At 49.3% G+C, this 21,619-nt stretch overlaps 5 protein-coding genes across 5 annotated transcripts; 3 read left to right on the top strand and 2 right to left on the bottom strand.

Moving 5' to 3' along the window:
• Positions 1 to 129: 129 nt before the first annotated feature.
• Positions 130 to 4,294, top strand: C8Q69DRAFT_469587 (putative NRPS-like enzyme). Its single transcript, XM_028630767.1, has 4 exons — positions 130 to 825; positions 894 to 1,158; positions 1,210 to 1,352; positions 1,417 to 4,294. The coding sequence occupies exons 1-4, from the start codon at positions 514 to 516 to the stop codon at positions 3,916 to 3,918; spliced, it is 3,222 nt and encodes a 1,073-aa protein (XP_028484920.1). The 5' UTR covers positions 130 to 513; the 3' UTR covers positions 3,919 to 4,294.
• A 334-nt stretch (positions 4,295 to 4,628) lies between these two features.
• C8Q69DRAFT_521580 (hypothetical protein) lies at positions 4,629 to 6,164 on the bottom strand (the record flags this gene model as incomplete). Its single annotated transcript, XM_028633518.1, has 2 exons — positions 5,415 to 6,164; positions 4,629 to 5,273 (listed from the first exon to the last, which is right to left on the bottom strand). Exons 1-2 carry the CDS (start codon positions 5,823 to 5,825, stop codon positions 4,629 to 4,631), a joined length of 1,056 nt encoding a protein of 351 aa, XP_028484919.1. The 5' UTR covers positions 5,826 to 6,164.
• On the bottom strand, positions 5,994 to 7,689 carry C8Q69DRAFT_287535 (hypothetical protein). The gene is made up of 4 exons (XM_028626983.1): positions 7,269 to 7,689; positions 6,948 to 7,216; positions 6,514 to 6,890; positions 5,994 to 6,462 (listed from the first exon to the last, which is right to left on the bottom strand). The coding sequence occupies exons 1-4, from the start codon at positions 7,559 to 7,561 to the stop codon at positions 6,121 to 6,123; spliced, it is 1,281 nt and encodes a 426-aa protein (XP_028484918.1). The 5' UTR covers positions 7,562 to 7,689; the 3' UTR covers positions 5,994 to 6,120.
• An 8,935-nt stretch (positions 7,690 to 16,624) lies between these two features.
• Positions 16,625 to 18,532, top strand: C8Q69DRAFT_403075 (hypothetical protein; the record flags this gene model as incomplete). Its single annotated transcript, XM_028627986.1, has 1 exon — positions 16,625 to 18,532. The coding sequence occupies one exon, from the start codon at positions 16,625 to 16,627 to the stop codon at positions 18,530 to 18,532; it is 1,908 nt and encodes a 635-aa protein (XP_028484917.1).
• A 1,449-nt stretch (positions 18,533 to 19,981) lies between these two features.
• C8Q69DRAFT_287399 (hypothetical protein) lies at positions 19,982 to 21,318 on the top strand. Its single transcript, XM_028626981.1, has 2 exons — positions 19,982 to 20,029; positions 20,082 to 21,318. The coding sequence occupies exon 2, from the start codon at positions 20,128 to 20,130 to the stop codon at positions 21,292 to 21,294; it is 1,167 nt and encodes a 388-aa protein (XP_028484916.1). The 5' UTR covers positions 19,982 to 20,029; positions 20,082 to 20,127; the 3' UTR covers positions 21,295 to 21,318.
• Positions 21,319 to 21,619: the final 301 nt, after the last annotated feature.

Below are 21,619 nucleotides of genomic sequence, written 5' to 3'. Positions count from 1 at the left end.
ATCGAGTAACTAAGACTTACTCTGCGGAGTAATTACATCGTTCCAACTTCTGACACGACCAGGCAATTGGAGCCTCTAGTCTCGATAAGGAAGAAGCCCGCATGCATGGGCCAGATGTCTAACACTAAATGCTGACACGCAACTCTACTCCGCAGAGTACACCACTAAATAATACCGACACGATTCCACTTGACTCGGTCCAACGATTTAGTGGAACAAATAAGCATCTAGCCGTATCGATGATTGCAACATGGCAGGGATATTCCTATCGGCGCCCCAGAAACAGACGATTCAGCCGCGTTTATCTCGGTTCTGGCCTGGGGATAGATGGCATAAGTACAGACTAGTAGCGGGAATTAGGCCCTCCAGTTTCGCACGTCCCCAGAGACATCAGCTTTATGAGACCTTCCCCTCATTTATAATCTCATAAAAGAATCACCGCGCCCTTCTTTTCACGGCTCATGAAACTAACTCTCGTCGTGAGAGTCCCCGACGTTCTTACGGTTATCCAAGATGGGCTCGATCGCTCTGCAGCATGAGAATTCCCAAGAATACGGGAAACGTCTCTTCCCTCACATCATCGACGAAAGGGCCCAGTTGGGATATTCACGCCCCTTTGCTTATATTGCAAAATCGCCTCACGCGCAGGACGGTTTCGAGGAAATAAGCTACCGGCGTCTTGCGAATGCTATTAACCGCGCATCATGGTGGATAGTAAACAATCCCAGCCCTTTGCTCAGCGAGGGCGGTATATTTGCCTATGTGGGATCAAACGATTTACAATATTTGATATTAGCTGTCGCTGCTGTCAAGACTGGTCGAAAGGTTAGTTGGTTGTATTTTATTCCCCCTGTGTCTCTAGATGGAAAGTTCGAAAGTTGATAAAATAGTAGATACTGGTCCCCTCGCCGAGAAATACTGTCGAGGCGCAACAGTTGCTGTTCGATCGTATCGGCTGTAAGACGATACTTTATGCCAGTGCGCTCGAGAAGAGTCTCCAGGGACTCTTCTCTTCGATCCCAGGACTACAGCGCAAGCAAGTCCCGTCGTTGGAGGATCTTCTGAGAGAAGAACCGGTTCCTCATTTTGAATATACGACGACTTATGAGACCTTGACGGATGAGCCTGTGGTGTACTTTCATACATCTGGATCTTCGGGTTTGTTTTATCATTGTTCTTGTGAAAGATACTGACGTTGACTTCGGACAGGGAACCCGAAACCGATCGGGTCAAGCATGAAGTATTTTCTTGTTTTGGATGGTCCGAATTTACCTCCTTTCGATAGTAGCCCGATCACTATGAGAGATGCTCTGTCTAGTCAGAACTATTTATGTTTGCTGCCGCCCTTCCATGTACGTTGTTATTTACTGTTTCTTTTCTACAGAATCGGTATTCCTTTTACTAACTAAGAAACAGGCTGGCGGGTTCACGGTCTGTCTACTAGCAGCATATTTTCATGCCACTGCAGTGTGGCCACATCCAGATGTTGCGCCGACGGTAGAATATCTTATCTCGCTACTGAATCAGAATATAATCACTTCGCTAGTCTCGCCACCTTCACTGCTGGATGCACTATCACAGCCTTCAGCTGGGATAGAAGCACTATCGAAATTAGAACACGTTGGCTATTGTGGTGGCCCTTTACCAGAGCACGTGGGGAACATCCTGGCACCGAGACTCAAGCATTTGTACAGTGTCATCGGAGCGACGGAATATGGCTGGTTTTTCACCATTCCCGGAGACAGTAGCAAATGGCGATACGTTCGATTCCACCCCGGAGCCGAGTACAGATTTGAAGAAGTCTCAGAAGGCATCTTCGAGCTGATCATTCCCAACAAGCCGGAACTTTGCAAATTCCACGGGACCACACAGACATTCCCGCATCTGGCAGAATATCGATCAAGGGATCTCTATGCTCCAGTGTCGGGGGAAGACGGCTGGATGTGTTATCAAGGACGAAATGACGATCTTATCGTTCTCTCGAATGGCGAGAAAATCAACCCTGTGCCTTTGGAGAGTATCATAAGCAGCAATGCTGCGGTGAAGGCCGCTCTTATTGTGGGAGAATATCGATTTATGCCCTCACTACTGATAGAGGTCCAGGACGGACTTAATGCTGAGACGGAAGAGGATCGTCAGGCGCTGCTCGATATCATTTGGCCGACGGTGGAAGAAGCAAACAAGATCGCACCGCGCTTTTCCCGAGTGCCAAAGTCTTTGATTTATCTGACAAGGAAGAATGAACAGTTCAATAGAGCTGGGAAAGGGACAATTCAGAGACAGTTCACAGTGAAGAAGTTCTCGCAGGTCTTGGATCAATTATACACGGCTGCAGAAGAGGGACTTCTGACAGATGGTCTGGAATTGGATGACCCGTCAAATGAGAATTCCATCAGAGCATTCGCGCAAAAGCTGTATGCTCAAGCCTTAGAAAATCATTCGCTACAGGAGTCCGATGATGTATTCGACCTGGGAATGGACTCTCTGCAGGTTGCTATTGCGGTTCAAAAAGTCAAAGCTACTTTGAGGGCACGACAAGTCGAAGTTGACTGGGAGAGCATCAATCCACAGTTTATCTACTCAAGTCCCACGGCAGTTGACCTTGCTCATGCTTTGAAGAAATTGGTAACCAAGGGAAAAGGTTCTCCGAATGACTCTCATGCCGATCGCAGCCAGCGCTCAACTCGGATCCAGCAAGTCCTCGACAAGCATATAGCAGCACTTCCAACAAAGTTAGACGTGGAGGACAGACCTAAGGCGGACTCTTCAACAGTGCTTCTGACAGGTTCAACTGGCTCCCTTGGAAGCTATCTCTTGACGACTCTGTTACAGTCACCTAATACATCGAAGGTCATCTGTCTCAACCGTTCGGCAGATGGCGAGAAGCGTCAGAGGGCAAGCCACAACGCGCGTGGGCTTCCTGTAGCCTGGGACGGTGGAGAGAAACGAAGAGCCGAGTTTCTCACCGCAGATCTATCCAGACCTGATCTTGGGCTAGGGGACGAAAAATACAACCAGCTCCTGTCTGAAGTAACCGTTATCATCCACTGCAGCTGGAAAGTTGACTTCAACCACACACTCAGTTCATTCGAGACAACACATATTGGTGGTGTAGTCAATCTGATTAAATTCAGCGCACGCTCTTCACACCAGGCCCCTCTTATATTCATTTCTAGCATCTCCACCGTCCTCAACTGGATCGAGAAGCATCCTAACACTCCTGTCCCGGAACTGATACTACACGACCTCGAAAGTCCCGAGAAGCTAGGCTACGGCGAGTCAAAGTACATAGGGGAGAGACTAGTCGAGGCCTACAGCGCATCTAGCAATGTCGCAAATGCCGTGCTGAGAGTCGGTCAGATTGCAGGCCCTGTGCTTTCGACGACCGGGTTCTGGAACAAGCACGAATGGTTTCCTAGTTTGATCGCCAGTTCGAAACATCTAGGAATCCTGCCGGCTTCATTGGGCACCATGAACACAATCGATTGGATACCTGTGGATCTCATGGCGTCCATCATTACCGAGCTGTCATCTCAGAACGGCAGAGAACACAACGCAGCTTCACTTTCTGTCTATAATCTTGTCAATCCCCGACCTACCGGGTGGTCTACTTTACTTCCCACCGTCCAAGAACACCTTGGTGGTCCGGCAAAAATAAAAGTCATCCCGTTACCTGAATGGGTAGGAGAACTAGAGAAGAGCACCGCACTTAATCACGGATATATCACAGAGGACAATCCAGCGGTGAAACTCCTTGACTTTTTCAAATCTCTGTTGAAGAGCGAAGACAGTCGAGAGGACACAGCCACAAGCTCGTACGAAGTAGCAGGTCTGAAGAAGGATAGTAATGTGGCAAGAGACTTGCAAACAGTTTCACAGAGTTGGATGCGGCTGTGGATCGATCAATGGAGATTGTGAAATTTGATTATATTTCTGATTTGTCGGTGATCTAGTTAGTCCAATTAGGATTGCTGGCTCGAGTGGTTTTACCAAGCCATCTTATAGAAATAATGGTTAAAAGGTGTGAAGGAGAGTGCCCTTTGGGAAGGCTCTGAATAGTATAACGCAGGCTTAATAGAACTAGCCTACAGAGCCACTGTTCTGTACTGCGTCTTAGCAACTGATCTATACAATAAACTAACTATCCTTATTGTGTTACGAGATCTGCAGCAGTACACTGGGAGTGGCCAATTAAAATGGGTTAGAATTGCCATAGTCTCTAACTAGGATACTATAGATTTACATTATAAACAAACCAGCAAACAAATTATATCAAACTATCATGAAGCTAGAGAAATATCTCCAGATATTAGTGGGAGGTATTTAAGCTATGGGAAATGCATGGGCCTAGACCTTAGGTGGAGAAGGGTTTGTTGGTTGGGCAATAATTTCAGTCCTATCTACTTCAACTAAGTTGTGCATTATTCTTTAATGGCCTTTATTTAAATATTTTTTGAATGAAAGAGTTTTAGTTATAGTTTCATCGCCCGTAAGTGTCTTCCTCATATTGACTATTACATAAATTCGCATGCGGGAGACTAGTCAGATCCATATTTTGTCTGGAGATCATTGCATGATCAGCATACACAATGTTCTGGGCCCGTATTGTCTGATATTGTGATTATTAGCTAATACAGGAAATCCTGCGCGTATTCCTCGTACTCCTGCATGAAGTCTACCATACTAAACTTGTCGCTGAGCTGCTTTTGCCGTAGAATGGCATTACCTGCATCAGTGTATCCCTTCCTAAAGGCCGCGAACAATTTCGGGCTTCTCGAGTAATGCGGGATGAACCGCTGGTTATCACCCGTTACCATAGCCCCTCTAAAGGCCTGGTAAACGACGTCACAATCCTGCGTTAAGTTGACCACCTCGCATTGTCCGAAGTCCAAGAGATAGAGCCCAACGGCGCGGTGCTGAAAGTCCGGCGGCTCAACAAGAGCCCTCGGCGCGTCTACGGCCGATGTACCAAGCACGAATTCCACATCATCGCCGTTTATGCCGGCACCCCAGTGTAAGATTGCATATGCCTTTCCCATTTCATTAGCAAGCGTGTCGGTATCGACGCCAAGTTCCTCCATGAACCCGAGGTAGAGAGGGAAATTTCTGAGCGGGGCTGAGTTGTCAAGATTCATCGGACCCATAATCTGGCCCAAATAGACTCGGGCGAGGCAGTGCTTGTTGTTGGGCTCGTTGAGAAGGGACTCAATATCAGTGGTGTCAAGATTTCGATCGCAACCATAGAGATGAGTTATGAGGGCTTTTCGTACGACCTTTGGCAATGGAAGAATCCGTTCCATTTTGACGACGTCCCCGCGTGTGCGGTAGGCCGGGGGCATTTTCGGAATGACTCAATCCCAGAATGTGTGATTTTCTGTTTTGGAGATGAACTCGTGAGGTTTGGGGACGTGGACCTGGCTGTGAATCGCGTGCCCATATTGATCAAATGCGGCCGAGACAGCGCGGTGGATTATAAACTCGTGCCGGAGATTTGAGGATAGTGTTTCATTGCCTGGATTTTCTTTCTTGAAAACGAGGACCTGTCCGACCACTTCAAAAACGGCTCCTTGCAGGCCACTGCCGATTTGATTAATTTTTTGCAGTTCGGAGCGAAACCGCGCACTTTGAAACCGGCGGCTGAAGAAAGAGGTTGTCGAAATGACGGACGTTAGACTGAGCGATCGTTTGAGAATCGCCGATTCCGGCATAAGCCCAAGCTCTGTAGCCTCGAAGTAGAGTCGAGCAGTTCTGGTGTCTCGTGATATAGACGAGGCTCCAGAGTAAGCTGATTCATCGCTGCTATTGAGTTCACGTTGCGACGGCATGCTGTGTTGAGACCGGTGGATCGCCAAAATGTGAAAACCATACGACGAAGAAGATGGTGATGAACAGAGGATTGAGGGTGATGACTTCTGATGGTTGTTCAGGCTAATTTATGGATGGAGACAAGTAAGTAATACCTAAGTATGGGCACCTACCTAATTCGGCGGCGGGATATACCCCCGAGGACTCCAAATTTAGACTAGTTGGTCTGGCGCTGTGGCTGGAGAACAATCAAAGGGCGTAAGTTGATAAAGCATTTGATGTAACTAATAACTCCTGATAATCAGAGGGCCCTCGTCACTCTTCAGATGGTAGCGGGAGGTATTCAAGCCATGGGGCCCCTTGTGCAAAACTAGCATAGAGGCTCGCTTTTGTCCAATCACTCACCCAAGGTGCTATATAACGTGATGCAAACTTCAACAACACAGTATCCTGGGCTTCATATCGGGTAATTTGGCCAGAGATCTTTCCTACCAAGTCGGCTCGTGGCCGATGAAGACGTTCAAATCCGAGGAAGAGCTCCGTGATATCTGCGGTGGAAGGATTGGGCGTCTTTTGTAGTAGTGGGACGAGGAGATTCGTAAAGCGGGCGATTCCTTCATAGGCGAGATTGCCACCCAGCCCGGCATTAACGGTCGTCTAAGTTGTCGTTATGATATGGTCCATCATTCTGCAACGAAGAGTACTCACCTTATGAACACTATCGCCCATGAGAAGTACTCGACCGTTTCTCCATTGCTTCAGGACACCTTCTTCCATCGGCACAAGACTTGCTTTCACCCTTGTTTCCCACAGGTCCCTAACAGTATAGCCGGGCCCGATTGTGGAATCCCCGTATCGATCGATCAAGTCCTGCGCATCTGTTTCGGTAAAGCGTGGACAACGAGGGTATTTTGTCTTGGAGCTCTTCACGAAAAGAAACCAAAAGATCGATCCAGGTTCGCCTGTAGCTGCGACTGCTGAATAGTAGTCGTAGTAGACATTATGAACAGTACCGTCAGGCATGAATGGCGTCGTCTTTCCATTGTGAGAAATGGCAAAGATTGCGTTGTACTCGCTCGTGAAGCCTGTATAGATACATCACATGTTCAGTTTTGAGCAAAAGTCTGAAGAGGCAGATCTACCTTCAAGTAGATCCTGAGCAAGAGCTGGATTCGCAGGCCTTATTTTCTCTGCCATAACTGTTCTTATATGGCTGTGGATTCCATCCGCTCCAATAAGGATGCTTCCTTGGCATAATCTGCCCTTATCTGTTCTTATTGTGATAGTGTCTCCTGTCTCCTCGTAACCCACGACAGTCGTGCAGCTGTGGACCCGATCTTTGTTTTGGATGTGGTTGTATATAAACTGGATGACTTTGCATCTTTCGGCGAAGACAATTGGCCGCCCGAGCCTGAGATCATTAATAGCTTCCTAAGGATAAATTATCTCAAGAGAACACAAACATGTTATGGATATCTCTCAGGACATGGGAATCCTCAAAGCATCTGTTGTTACCATCCATATGCTGGCGATGTTCCAAAGGAACAACAATCCTTTTTAAGTCGTCCCATACGCCGAGTTGATCGAGGATGCGGAGCGATGGGGGATGGAGGCCGAACGAAGCTCCCAGCTGTGGTGCAATTTCCCCTTTCTCGAATAATTCCCAGTCGATCCCCGCCTTTTCCAATGCCAACGCAAGTGTCAGCCCGACTACGCTGCCACCGGCGATCAAAACTTTGAACTTTGACGCTGCCATCTCTCCTGTCCTAGTCTCGTAAGTCACCTCCGAGAACAAATCGGCGGCACTGTAGCAACAAGACAGTTATGAGGGCCCTGTGTATGCTATTACATCAGCTTCGCAGACCAGCAAGCATCCACCAGGAAAAGAAAATCATCCCTACCTCTTGCTTAGCAACCGTATCAGCCTCCCAAAGATATATCACCCGATATCGACCTAAACCGAGCAACAATCAACAATATACCATGAGGGTACGTTCCACAAGGACGCCTGCTCACGCCAGAATATGGTGAAGATGATAAAGCTGGCGCAGTAATCGCGGGGTATCGGCGATGTTGCGATAATCACGATGCACGAATACAGTAAGGCTCGTCAACCGTGCCATATTTTCGTGCTTCACCGTATTGGTCCTGCTTAGCGTGGCCAACTGAACTAGCAACTGGCGACTCTGAATTGCTCCATCTTGCAATTTCTGCTACGAAGATAATGCGTCAGCATTTCGAACTCAATGAGAACGAAGAAGGCACTTCATTAAAAGGAGTCTGAGTTCCATTCAGCGTATGCTTTCAGATACTGGTGTCGAACGTGTTTGGTAGTACCCCGGCCCTTGCCCTTGCCATATCCCCAGGGCGTGGAAGAAGAGATGGGTCACGAGTTGATTCCCGTATAATCTTTTTAAATAACCAAGATGTGAGTTGGGAGAGCCGTTGCAAGATTATAAGCGCTCACTTACCTAAGACAGGTTCAAAAGCTCTGGGATGGGAACTGATAGTTATAACAAAATTCCTCAATGCCTTCAATCCTAGAACTATGCAAAGAGCGCCATTAAGCGAGACTGTGTATGCTTCGAATATTGAAATTGAAATAAAGCTCGCACCTACGGGCTGTGGCGGACGAGCCTTGGAGGACAAATGGGAATCTTGAGAAGAGCGCATGAAAACTAAGCATAAGTTTCAGACGGCGACACCAATATAGCCTTGGACAATAGCAACTACTTGTTAGATCCAGGTAGCCAAACAGGAGTTCTCCTTTTGATCGACTAACAAAGGCCATCAACTAAAGCTAAAAAATATCTCAAATGATTTCGCACATGAAAACGATCATGATATTTACTACTTTTAACTACAACAAATATGTCTTGCATTTCAATTCTTGACTGTTTATAACAACATCGTACCAGTAATGAAAGACTGCTAATCAGATACTCAGCGAGCAATATCGGTTTCCCTCAATCATCCTGGGACCATCGCTCAAGTTTCCAGCTTATCATCTACACGGCTACACCGTATTGTACATATAGTACAAAGCGCAGTCCCAACAAGACAGCTTCCCAAGTCATTCCCATCTCCCGTTCATTAATGATCGACATCATCTACTCACCTCCCATCGACTATTTCGCAAGATCTCTTATCTCAACCTGATAAATACACTATCTCTCAACACGTCCCCGTCCTGATAGACGAGAGTGACCCGACGTCAAACAAGCGGTGAGCGAACCTTGAATAAGCTTCGAACGGTCAAGCCAGCCAGCCAGCTACGAAACTTAATCTCGAAGAATATTCTATTCTTCCATTCACGTTCCATGTTTCATGCGCGTGAGGGTTGGCCGTATCGACGGTGGCTGGCTGCTGCGTGGTCCGGGTAAGTAAGTAAATAGCAAGAAGTGGAATTGTCGGGGAGGACTGGACACAGTTAAGTGCGAGCTGTCAGAGAAAAGAAAAGGCTGGCTTATATTTTCGTGGAGACGGTCGTTCGTTAATGCAGAGATAGCTGGATCTGATAGTGGTAAGCGTCGATGTACTCAGTGGTACAGGAGATAGTTAGCAGAAGAAGACACTTACGTACCCCGAGGACTATCCGGAGAAACAAGGCAACGACCTCTTCTTCCCCAGGAATAACCCAGCGTCCATCCCATATCCTAGTGAAAGCCTCGATCATGAAGGCGGCTCGACTAACTCCATCTTACCTCCAAACCTATGCGGCACCCAACAACACCACCTCGGCCCCAAATCCCGGAAGATCAATATCCGCATCATCTTCCTCCTCGTCCAACACACCTATCACACCACACCTACCTCGACGGCGTAATCATCCATTATCTCCATGCTCACCGAGAATAAGCGTCTTCCAATTCGCACCGCGAAGACAAAGACCCATCTATGCGTGTCATGTGGCCATGCGAAACGACATAGATGCACGTTAATAGGGGGGCTATTCAGAGCCCAGAGTCTTGATTTCAACGTACGTACCTATCGGGGCTTGGTCCTTATGTATGTCTGTACATGTACGTGTACATGACATGTACAGACATACCAAAAGTGCATACATATATCGTTTCTTGACCGACGAACAAATGAACCAGGCAGCCAACCACTAAGTGTAATTTGGATACAACTCCGAATAACTAGTGTTTACTTCATTTTCCCTTCCCCCGTACATACATACATACAGGCAGACAGATAGACAGACATACTACAGTACATTCCTGCAAAACGCAATGCAATGCAATCCCTTCTCAGCAAGCAGGTCCTAACCTCTACTATATTGTATGTATTGTATGGACATACCTCCATACTACTGCATCAGCACAAACTACACGAATGAAGAGACCCGCCTCCGCATCTCGACTCTAGTCTGAGCTCTATGCCTACTCGTTGATTTTTTCTCTCTGTTTACCCGTCTAATTGCACGAATCAGGATATGATTGGATATCAGTACCTCGCCTAGGTGAGGCTAAAGCTAAGCTGGATGAGGCTGGTCTCACGTAAGGGGAAAGAGCAATAATATGGAGCTATAGGCAGTTTCCTTGCTTATAAGTATTATAATTTCCCTGGATAGGTGGAGGAGATTAACTAAAATGGAAATGGTGTCCGAAACGTAGTTAGGTATTGAGAGTTGTCTTTCTGTCTGGACTCCGGAGAGAAGTAACGTCTCCATACGAAAGTGTGCATGGATATGTAGTATGTACATACATACATACATACATACATACAGTAGGTACATATACATACGTCTATCTCCATATAAATATTGAAATGCAAGTAGCCATACCATCGTTAGTTTAGTAGTACAGTACATGTACTCGAGCGCAGACTCTGGGGAAACTTACGACAACGATATTCAGCCTACAACCTGATATTCACCAAAACCACTAACCAACTGCTAACTAACCTTCTCCTAATTAGACATAGAGTAGGTAAGTCACTAAATTCGACTCGACCTCAAATAAATAGATTTAAAGCTCAACTCCGAAATACATGCCACTTGTTCACACAACGGTGTGAGATGATTATGATTAAAATTCCTACTAGTAGTAGGTACAGTACTCAAGTACCTCTGCATGTACATATATGTTTGGGTACTAGTACCGGGCATATTCTGCAAGAGACCGTTTAGGTACAAGTACAGGTACACTACGTGGACCTGGAGACACGTACATAGTTAGCACTGTAGTTAACTAATTACTTACTCCGTATCGTGACGATAGGAGTTTCTCACATCTAAGCTACAATAATCAATTAAGCACAGGTCAAACTAGCTCGAACTAGCCGCCGTATCCGCACGGGGATTTAAGTACGGAGTACATACAGTATTAGAGCGGTTAATTTACTCGTCGTGTTTAGTTTCAGGCTATTTATCCACACGGATCCAGACCCCAGAGAAGTCGAGATCGAGACTGACTGCAGAGACCTGGGGGTGCACCGTGCGATCGTAGGATGGGGATAGTTACTTAGAACAGAAACAACACCAGGAACCATGTATACCTAGCGTGATGTATGTATATGCAAGGTCATTCGGGAGGAGTGGTGATTATTATTCGCTAACAAAGTACTGGTAGGAATTATTATGTACCGTGTCAATCCACAATGTATTGATATTGAAATTGGATTCTTCTTCTGTCTGGTGCGTTGGCACGAATCTGTTTCCGCAGCGGCTGATTGCCTTCAATGGCCGCCTTCCCCACACGGGTCCATCACGCCCTCGATCGATCTGTTCTGCTCCACTGAGATGCTAATATTAAAACAGTGCGAGCGATCGCCAGCCGTGGCATGAGAGACACAGACGAAGAGACTTGCGAGGCATCAACCGCCCCTGACGGGCGCAGAGGACTCCGTGCCACGCGTAAAGCCGTCTCTCGTGAGCTACGCAGGCTGCGATCCACCGGCCGTGACGATTCTCCACGACAAGTGACTAACTAGTCTTATGTATTCTGACCATGTTTACTTTCAGATGTTCTAGACTTTCTACTGCGGATCGGATCGACGGTATCATCTCAGGACTTCTTGAAAGGTGCAACTGCAGCAGAAAAGGCAACTTCAGTCGCGTATCGTATGGCATGACGGAAACATGTTGTGACCGTTGCCTCAAACAATCCCAAGAGTACGGTAGGGCGACTACGTATTCCTGGTGATGGTCCCAGGCCCTCATGATGAAAATAACCTGCAAGACTCCTGAAGGTCAGTATGCCCTGAATGGCTTACCCGAGTCCGTGCAACCGTGTCGCGTCACATTGCTCCAATCTCAAATCAAAGAGCGGTGAGGCATGGAAAGCCGCGAGAGGGCGTATCACGTCACAGGCTCATACACTTTGTACAGGCCGTGACGAACAGTATGGTGATGTTATGTATGCGACCTTTTGTCGAGGCTACCTGTGAAGCTTCTTCAAGAGCCGACGAGAACTAACAACAGAACGGTTCGATCGACTATCCCTTGCGGAATTGAGACAGAACGAGGCGCCGTCCGGAACACTGCCATCTCGGAAAAAAGGCTCTTTTATGGTCCAAGGCATCCATTGGATGCGGAATGAGGCGGTTAAATGGAAGCAAGGCTTGATGCAATACTGTCGTGCGATAAGGGTACGGTACCGGAATGCATTTCTCAGAAGAAGACCACTGGCGGGTCAGCGTACTCCGGATGGAAAAGGAAGGATCTTCTATATCCAATCTCTGACCCGAGCATTGTGTTCTTTCTCTATAGGATGCTGACCCTGGGAGGGACGCTGTGCAACACCCCAGATGGAGTAAACCCTGGGGTATGGGGAAGTGTCAAGACTGACAGTCTCTGATCTCGACCTTCAAGCCAGTGAAGGCTTCACGGAGGTATATGGCTTGCTATCCTGACCTATACTACCCAAGAAACAAAATGACTGGTGAAGGATATTTGTTTAGGGCAAGAAAGAACATACCTGGCGGATTTGGTCATTTGGCAGCACTGAGGCGAATTACGTGCTTCGTCACCCAATCTTCCCAGCATCGGACATTGATATCTTCTAAGATTCACTTTTGGAAATCGGCAGCGTGCTCACGCTTTTGAACGTGGCCTTGTGCTATTGTCGCTTCTGCGTGGCCATTTTGCCTCACTTGCGAGACCAAATCCTTAACAGATATCGCGACAGGGACATTGTGGCAACGACGCCCTGGGTCTCAGGCTGAGGCCGGGCAGCAATGCGATTGAACTACCCTGGCTCTCTTCCATGAGATGGGTTGTTTCGAGGGCTGTAAGTTGTGAAGATATGAGAAGAGAGTGAACTCAAGATACTGACTGGTCTGCTAGGAAACGGAGTCCATCTAAGGGTGCGAGGAAACTCCGGGGAGCCAGCCCAAAAGGATTGTAAACCATGACTAGACCAGTATAGTATTACTGCGCGCGCCACCAGAGAACTCGACAGCCCCTCGTCAACGTCATTGCAAGAGATCGAGATGCACGAACGCTGCAACTCACGTATGCCGCAGTGACGGAGGAGATTCCCGTTTGCGCACGAGAATAATCGGGACGATCGAGCTGCCCAGCAGGGTCCCCTGGTTTCGCATGTTCGTCCCGCGACAGCGATATCGCTGGATAGATCGATCCCTGGCTTAGATGGACGGAGATGTTGACATCTATCGCAGTCCACGCGGGGTGATCAGTGAAGCCCGTGCTGGGGTTGTGGATGATCAGCGAACGGGAAGTGTGCTCTGGTTCCCGACGGAGATTCTGTAGGTAGATGGAGGGGGGGCTAATTATTGAGGGGAATGGAGGGGTTCTCTCAGACCCTTCCTACTGTCCCATTATCTCCAGACCCATCAAAATCACGCACCCGGCAGATTTGCTGGGGGAAGAAAAGGGGAAATAAAAATCAAATAAATAATCAATAATCAATAATAAATAAAAGAATATTAGAAAAGCCCGAATTAACAGCATAATTTTTTATACAGCCAAAGAAAATCAAGTGATACTCCCCAAGCGTAAGCGATAAGATAATCCATAAAAAAAGAACAAAGAAAATCCCTTTGGACAATATGAATATCATCAGATTACATCATATCTGATTCTGCAAGCTGCCAGGGACGGTATTATTATTGCTCTACTCGTGGATAATGAAAGGACGAACAAAAGCCATTCCGGACTCGACGGTGCTTGATGGACTCACATAGGCTGGACCGCTGGAGGATCTGTGATAGACAGTCCTGCGGCATTATTATCACTTACTTACTTACTTAGTGCCCGAAATGCCAATGCAATCCCAGGTTCCCAGCAGGATGGACCGGAGAACGTGCGATGACGGAGAGAAAATCAGCCGCGATGAAGCCACCGTCGGTTTTCTTCCAGGGCTGCAGTTGTTGACGGCGACATTGGCCATTGGCGATCCTTCGTGGGCCATCCGGAACTGTTGGAGCGATGAAGGCTTTTTTTTTCTCTTTTCATTTCATTTCTTTCTTTCTTTTTTTTTTTTTTTTTTTTTTTTTTCATGCGCTCCAGACCAAACCAAGGCTGAATCCGCCGTGCGCAGACGGGGAATTTGTCCTTTGGAATCCCGAGTAAGTAACTAAGTAATTGGAAGAAGATCAGAGTGGCAGTGAAAAGCAGGGAGATTATTCCCCCTCCCTCTCCCCCATCTCCCAAAGAGCGTGCAGCCGTCCTCCCTTGCATGGCGTCTTGACTCATAGTTCCTTTCTGCCTTGTATACACAGTCAGCATGATATCCTGCCTAGACTGATTCGAGGAAATTTAACTCATTAGTTGCTGGGTTAGCCTGGCTTCTACTCCTGTTCCTCGCCACCTGACGATGCTGGACTTGATGCTGAGAGGCGACGATTGGGCTGCATCCGGTGATTGGGCTCTTGGGCAGCCAACCATGGCGGATCTGAAAGAGACCGGCCAGGCACCCATCCATACACGAGGCCATGGAGGGGGGACAAGGACGAGAGGATGAAACGGAGAAGTAGGAGGGATGAGCGGAAGGAGGAGTATGGTATCTAGTCACCTCGTCAAGGATTGTATGGTTGATTGATTGATCGATTCATTTGATTGATTGACTCATTCATTAATTAATTACCATAGTCAGTTACTCTACTTAGATAAGTAATAATAATAATAAACAAGCAGGAACCACGGGACGAAGCGAGGACGGATCCATGGAATGAGAGTGGGTTGACGGGTTGATCAGAATGGGCATGGGAGTAAGTATATAATCCTCAACGGTGTAGAACTATCGCGATGTCTTCTTTTTGCTCTCGTCCTGGTGGTGATTCTGTTTAATCTCGTCCATCCCATCCCATCCCATCCCGTCTGCTTCCTCGTTCCATCCGTGCCAGCCCGAAAGCTGGTTTCTCCCCGGAGATTTTAAACTTGGTCGCTACCCTCCCCACGATGCAACAGCCAGACGTCCTCGATCTCTTGCGACTGTTCTGTCCGGTGATCCCATGAGAAAAGAAGAAGGAAAAAGAAAGACTTTTTTCTGGTTATTATAAATTGCATTGATCGAAAGAAAATAACCAAGCGACAAAAGGATCTCGAGCAGAGATAATTATTATACCTCTCCAATTAATCACTAAGCAACAGTTAGTGTCTCTCTTCATTCTGCTTGTATGTACAGTACCATACATACATGCCCTATCGTCAGGTCGCCAACGGGCTGCATATCAGGCATCGTTTCATCCTTCATCCTTTTTTTTTATTAAATTTTCTTGTACCGTCTTTCCCCCACCAGGACTAAAGTATTCTGACTAGCGACATCGACTGTCGAACCAGAAACGCTGCACATTGTTCGTCGTTCTGTCTCGCATCTCGCTTCCTGCTGCGCCCATTTGCTGTGTCCTGCCCGTTACCCTCCCTCCTTCAACGAATCCCCCTCCGTTTTCTCCCTCTGTCGCTCACCCCTTCAGCCTGTCTTGTCCGGTCCTGTCTTACCCTTCTTTTTTTTTTCCCTTTCTCTTCCCCCTCCCTCGTGGCAAGTGCCGCGAAAAGTGACTCGACTGGTCTCTTTATTCTCTTTTTTCTCCTCTCTTGTGCACACACCCTTCGACGGCGTCTGTCTCGTGCTGCTGCCCACCCACGCGAACACGCTTCGAACCTTGCGCAACTACTGACCTGCGTCGCACCGGTTCATAGGCACCTGTCACTCCTGCTTCGTGGCTATTATTATTATTACAACTACTGCTGCCCGTTCCTCCTACTCTTCCTCTCTTCTGAGTCCTGTCCTATCCTATCCTGTCTTGTCCTGTACTGTACTGCGGCCTGGATTCATTATTCCTCTTTGATCGCTCTACATCCCTTCGGCATCTCCACCACAAAGGAAACCCCACCAAGCAGCACGTCTGTACGCTGCGCCAGATCATTGAACCGCCGCTGACAACGCCTGCGCGCTGCAGACCACTCGACGGTCCTTTCGACAGACCTGCTTTTTACCCACTGAGAGTCTGCCAGAAAGCGTTCGTCGACCCGTGCGCCGGTGCTTTCCATCCACTCTCACCCAGCAGCATCCACCGAACAGCAACCGGACAGGTTTCGATGGAGCAGTCGCAGGCCACTGTGGATATTGACTACCAATTCCCAGTCGTCGCCCGTCGCTGACAACCCTCGAGACCGGTCGCTGCGGCCATTGCCTCTGCGATCAGCAGATTCTAGGTCCTGGTGCAAAGGTGGAATGGGAGCTGGCTGGCGCCTGCGTTGAGTCACTGGCCAAGCATCAAGCACGATTGTCGCCCCAACCCCTCGGGATTCGAGGCGATCACCTGGCCCTCACGCCGTCCGGCTGAGAGATCGCACGGTCTAGACAATAGCGCGAAGCGAAAAGCAAGACAAAAATTCAAAAAGAAAGCCATGTCGGGCAGAGTCCCTCACGCTGCCTTCTGCGAGGAGTACGACGAGGACGCCAACGTCATTCTCCCAGACACCCGTAGAGTCGCCAACGTCGCCGCAAAACGGTCCAAGACTGAATTGAGACCTGCAGCGGACGGTGCAAGTGACTCCGGCTATTCCAGTCGGACTGCAGCGACCGTCAACAGTGCCCAGTCCGGCCCCAGCGGACGGAGAAGCCCGACCCCTCTTAAAGTGAACACCACACTGAGGGGTATCGATCTGGCAAAGATTCGTGAAATCCGTGAAAGTCGCAAGGACAAGGGAAAGGAGAAGGAAAACCAGCGACCAGCCATGCCCGGCAAGATGCCTGTCGAGTCCCTACGCAGTTCGACCCGGGTCGCATCGCACCAGCGGTCGCCATCGAAGCCCAAGAGACGTGACAGTGTCAACGTCCGCCATCATCCTGGCAGTTGCTGGGAGTGTGAGCAGGGTCTCTATCATCCGTCGACACCCATCGATCCTCGAGCCTTAGATTATCCCTACTACGCCTCTCAGCCGCCTTCAGTCCATGACTTCCCACCAGCACCCCCATCGCCTCAGTCCGCCCGTTATCCTCCTCCATACGGTCCTGAGATCCAGATCGCCCAGCGAGGTCGTCGTGGCAGCCGCTCGAGCAGCGTCTACCACCCGAATGGTCGACCCTTGAGTTATCATGGCATGACGCCCGAGGTGAACATGATGTATGGCATGGGCACCATGACTCAGTATGACCGTGGTCCTCCACCCTCTGCATCCGCGTACACAAACGCATCGTCGTTCTCTCCGTCTCCATACCAGCAGCAGCTGCAATACGTCCCCCGACAAGACTCGGTTCCGCCGTCCCCCTACGAGCGACAACACGAACCCTTCGACTCTCGAGCGAGGGAGTCCAAGTCTCGACGTCGATCGTCTGTATACGGGCCGCCCGTAGTCAACTACGCACCATCAACACCGGACTATGACGATGGTGAGCCGCTGGAGCGAAAGAGCTCCCGGGACCAGAGATCATCTCGTTATTCTCAGACATTCGATCGGGATGAAGACTATTACCTCATGCCGCCGCCTCCCGTGAAACAGCACAAGCCACAGCCACCTCAGGTGATCCAAAGGCGTCCTGACCTGCCCCGCAAGTCGGCCACTACAGGAACCACCGGAACAGCACGGCGTGGCTCCCAGACGTGGGATATGTCGGAGTTGGAGGATGCTCTTCCCGACCGCCCCCTGCGAAACCCCATCCGGGATGCAATCATCCCCGAGCGCAGTCAGAGTCTGCGGGGTGCACATCGGCGGACGTCCTATCATGAGACCTCTCGCCCCGGCCGCATTGCCATCGAGGATTCCCGCCGGCGCCGCACGTCAGTATATGACTATGAGAGCCAGACTCCGACCCGGGATCTGGAAGACAAGGCACGGGATGCAGAAGAATACCAGGCCGCTCGAGCTGGCAAGCCGGTCCCCCTGACGGCTGATGCGCTGTTCAAGGCCAAGAACTCTCATAGACCAGACAGTGACAGCGGCAGCCAGAAGAGCCGCTCCAACAGCAGCCGGGGAAGCGACGCAAGGACGCGCGATGGCAGCGGCACTGGCTCCAAGGGCGACGAAGAGCACAGCTTTACTATGAATGTCAACGGTATCACCATGAGTTTCTCTCAGGAATCAGTTGGTGGGAAGCGCATCAACCTCAAAACGGGGGAGACGGGCGGCGTCGAACTGAATATTGAAGGAAGACGCCCCAAGAAATACATCACGTCACGCTCTGACTACACTAGCACCAGTGGGAGTGGCCGGAGAGAAATCGAAGACCGACATTCACGCGATGACCGGCGATCAGACCGCGCCAGTCGGCGCTCTAGTCGGTCAACGTACAGCAGTCGGGGGCTCCTTGAGTAGTTCACCCTTCGAAGTTCTCTCTCATAAGCCCATTTCCTTGTCGTTCTGGTAGCGAACAGCCGGGCAGAAAAGTCACTCCACTCGCTTCGCTTTTGAGAAGACAATGCACTCTGCTTAAAAGTTGGTCATTTCTTGGGTCGGCTCTCTGATGGGGGAAAAAAAAAGCTGGGAAAAAGCGTTTGGCAATTTGACTGGTCTTGGATCAGTCCAAAAAGGTCGCAAAGAGTAATGCGAACGATGGGTCTCGGATGCAGGGTTTCCTATATATCTTTTCTTTTTATTTTCTTGTTCCGGTGGCAAGGCAGGATCCGCACGGACTCTATGTCTCACGTTGTTTACGTTGTTATGATTGTACGATTCTAATGACTTTCGCAATGACGTCTGCGCGCTGCTTTTTGGTCTACTGCGTCTTTTAACTACTATGCAGCCTCGCGTACTGTATGACTCGTTATGTGGTCAATGATTTCATGTGTTTAAAAAGTCAAGGATGTTGGGTTGGCTTCTGGTCTGGAAAAGCGGGTCGCCCCTGGTTGGGAAGAACGTTATCGTTATATATACCCTACTAGCTGTGTGTATTGGATTTGCTTTTCCCCTTGTGCTCACCAACCATTCATCCCTGTTTATGAGCACAGCGCTTTGCCTTTCGCCTGTTGATGCTATCTTTTCGGGGCCTGCTAGCTGTTACAGCCTGGAGTTGTAGTTCAACATCGCTCTGGTCTTGCTGGATGCGCAATGAACTATCTCCTCCATGGCTTTGCGTGTGTGTTGCAATATGCAGATGTTTGCTCCGCAGATTGCCGTCGTCACTGCCCTTGTCTCTGTTATTGTTGCTACCTCTGTCCTGAGCGGTGGTTAGAAGCGGTAGAAGCGGTAGGAATCCACTTGATAACTTATTATTTCAATAAAAATAAACAGTCTATCTGCCTGTGTAGTATATTCTTCACTCCCACCTGACCGTAATACCAGACCTTCAACAAAAAGCGTAGTATATACCTAGTTATCCCACAGTTTAGATCTGCCTCGGGGCTTATTTTTAGTCTTGATCTTATCACGGATCGCCCCACTGCGGTTCGGCCATCTGATCACATGACTTTATCGGCCGCTGACATAAGCCATCGCCCGTGACAACGCGCGGCCCAAACAAAACGTCAGACTCCCCAGCCTCTCTATTAATCGATTCGGTCAACCACCGGGTTTTCTGGCTGGACGGGATAAGCCCAGATAATGGTGGGAGAGATCCCCCAGTTTGCGTCCTGGCTTTCTTCCATCTCTCTCTCTTAGTGATTTCTTTCTGCTTTTCGACGCAGCAACTGACAACCCAGCGACAAGTCGATCTACTAACGGGGCCAGCATAATCCGGGGTATTTAGTTTGCATTCCTCAGCAACTTATCTCAATCTCCACAATTTCATCGGAATCTACATCTGCATACCAGTGCGAGCCCACGCGAGGTTTCCTTATCATTGCATTGTGAGCGATTGATTGCCTCAGAGGTAAAGTCAGATCGTGCGCAGCGAGTACTGTGGGGTATATCATGCTGACTCTACTAGGGCTTCTCTTGAGCTGTGTGCTCTTGACACAGACTGTTCGCCCACCATGCCGCCAGTCCAGCTGGTAGGGGACATCCCCGGGATGGTTGGGTCATCGCTGTTCCTTGACAGACGTGATGTTTCTCAATCGTCACCGGATCCCGCCCCTGTGGAGGAACATAACCTTCTCCTAGCGCCGCGATCTGCCTCGACGACGCATGTCAGTCCCGGGAAAGGAGCAATACCTCCACAAGACGTCAACATGCATGTTATCCAGGCTGTCTTTGCCGTCATCGGAGCAGGCTTCGTATTGGGGGCGATTTGGTTCTTCTTCTGGGCGAAGAATGGCGGGTTCGTCTGGCGGAAGGGCGATTGGGATGAGTACAAGTCGACAGTTCTACGACGCAAGGGCCCTGATGGGAGAACACTTAGTAATGCTACCAAGAGTACTAAACTTGGTGGCGGCAGTGTCGTCGGCAGAGGTTACAGCGACTATGACGACGCATGGACGGTCACAGACAGCGCAGCGATGACAGAGACGGCGACAGAAGTGACGGAAGAGAAGCCGCGCAAGAAGCGCAATCTCAAGGAGACCGCTAAGATGAAGCTTCTGCGTAGACGCAAGGAGGAGAAGTGGGAAGGAGAAGCGGATGAGGATGTGCGCGCTTATCGTCGTGAGAAGCCAGCTCGCGTTGGTGGTCTCAACCAGGAGCCTGAAGGCACGTATCACGGCAGCGAATACACGCCAACGGCTCCTAGTGAATACAACTCGAGCGAAATGACTGAGTCGCGTGACTTTGCCTACCGTCAAGAACAGCGACGCAACCGCAACCCCTCTGGGTTCTCGTTCGAAGCCGGGAGTGAGGACGTTCTCAGTCGGGCAGCGCCAGAGGAGTATTCTCGTCGGGACCGGGATCGTCACTCGACCCGTCGTCAGCACCGTCGGCGGGAACGTCGAGATGGCGAACGATCCCGTGCCCATCCCTCGTCCCGTCACAGCAGCCCCCGTAAGCGGGAACGTTCGTCTGTGGGCAACTACCACGAGCCGCTCGACTTCTCGTCTGCGCCCTCTTATTCGGAATATCAATACTCTGCCGCCGAGACTGAGGAAACCGGCACCAAGAGCTACCACCATCCTCTCCCAGCTCTGAGCAAGGGCTACCGTCGCGATGGACGCAGCAGACGCAGAGACAGCCTGAGCGACAGCGACGGCGAGTATAGCCGGAGAAGATAAAACTTCCTTTGTTTTTTCTTCAACTGGCGTCGACTTAGGCTGTGATTTTACTTGATTAAATTGCTCTTCGGGCTCCGTCCCAGCACGCATTTCCCTCTCAGATCGGGATAGGCATGCCTTCTACACTGTAAATGCAGAAATGAAACCATATAATGAGCGACGGGAAACGAATCGGAACGCAACATCTGAAATCTGAATTGAACGGAACGGACCGGATTAGGATAGGATAGGATAGGCCAGGATAGGGTGGAATGGAATACTGAACAGAGCATGCGACGGGTCGGTAAACTGGTTTTCCACTTTCAAAATATCATGCATGATTTTC

The sequence above is a fragment of the Paecilomyces variotii genome, assembly GCF_004022145.1.
Source record: "Paecilomyces variotii strain CBS 101075 chromosome Unknown C8Q69scaffold_6, whole genome shotgun sequence".
Classification (NCBI taxonomy): domain Eukaryota; kingdom Fungi; phylum Ascomycota; class Eurotiomycetes; order Eurotiales; family Thermoascaceae; genus Paecilomyces; species Paecilomyces variotii.
The sequence above is the reverse complement of the archived record's forward strand: the minus strand, read 5'-3'. Positions and strand labels throughout refer to the sequence as shown.

Coding starts and splice junctions, on each gene's coding strand:
- C8Q69DRAFT_469587 (XM_028630767.1), top strand. CDS start 514: ATGGGCTCGATCGCTCTGCAGCATGAGAATTCCCAAGAATACGGGAAA. Junction 826..893: donor CTGTCAAGACTGGTCGAAAG/GTTAGTTGGTTG, acceptor ATAAAATAGTAG/ATACTGGTCCCCTCGCCGAG. Junction 1,159..1,209: donor TCATACATCTGGATCTTCGG/GTTTGTTTTATC, acceptor GACTTCGGACAG/GGAACCCGAAACCGATCGGG.
- C8Q69DRAFT_287535 (XM_028626983.1), bottom strand. CDS start 7,561: ATGGCAGCGTCAAAGTTCAAAGTTTTGATCGCCGGTGGCAGCGTAGTC. Junction 6,891..6,947: donor TGCTCAGGATCTACTTGAAG/GTAGATCTGCCT, acceptor GTATCTATACAG/GCTTCACGAGCGAGTACAAC. Junction 6,463..6,513: donor TGGGCGATAGTGTTCATAAG/GTGAGTACTCTT, acceptor ACGACAACTTAG/ACGACCGTTAATGCCGGGCT.
- C8Q69DRAFT_287399 (XM_028626981.1), top strand. CDS start 20,128: ATGCCGCCAGTCCAGCTGGTAGGGGACATCCCCGGGATGGTTGGGTCA.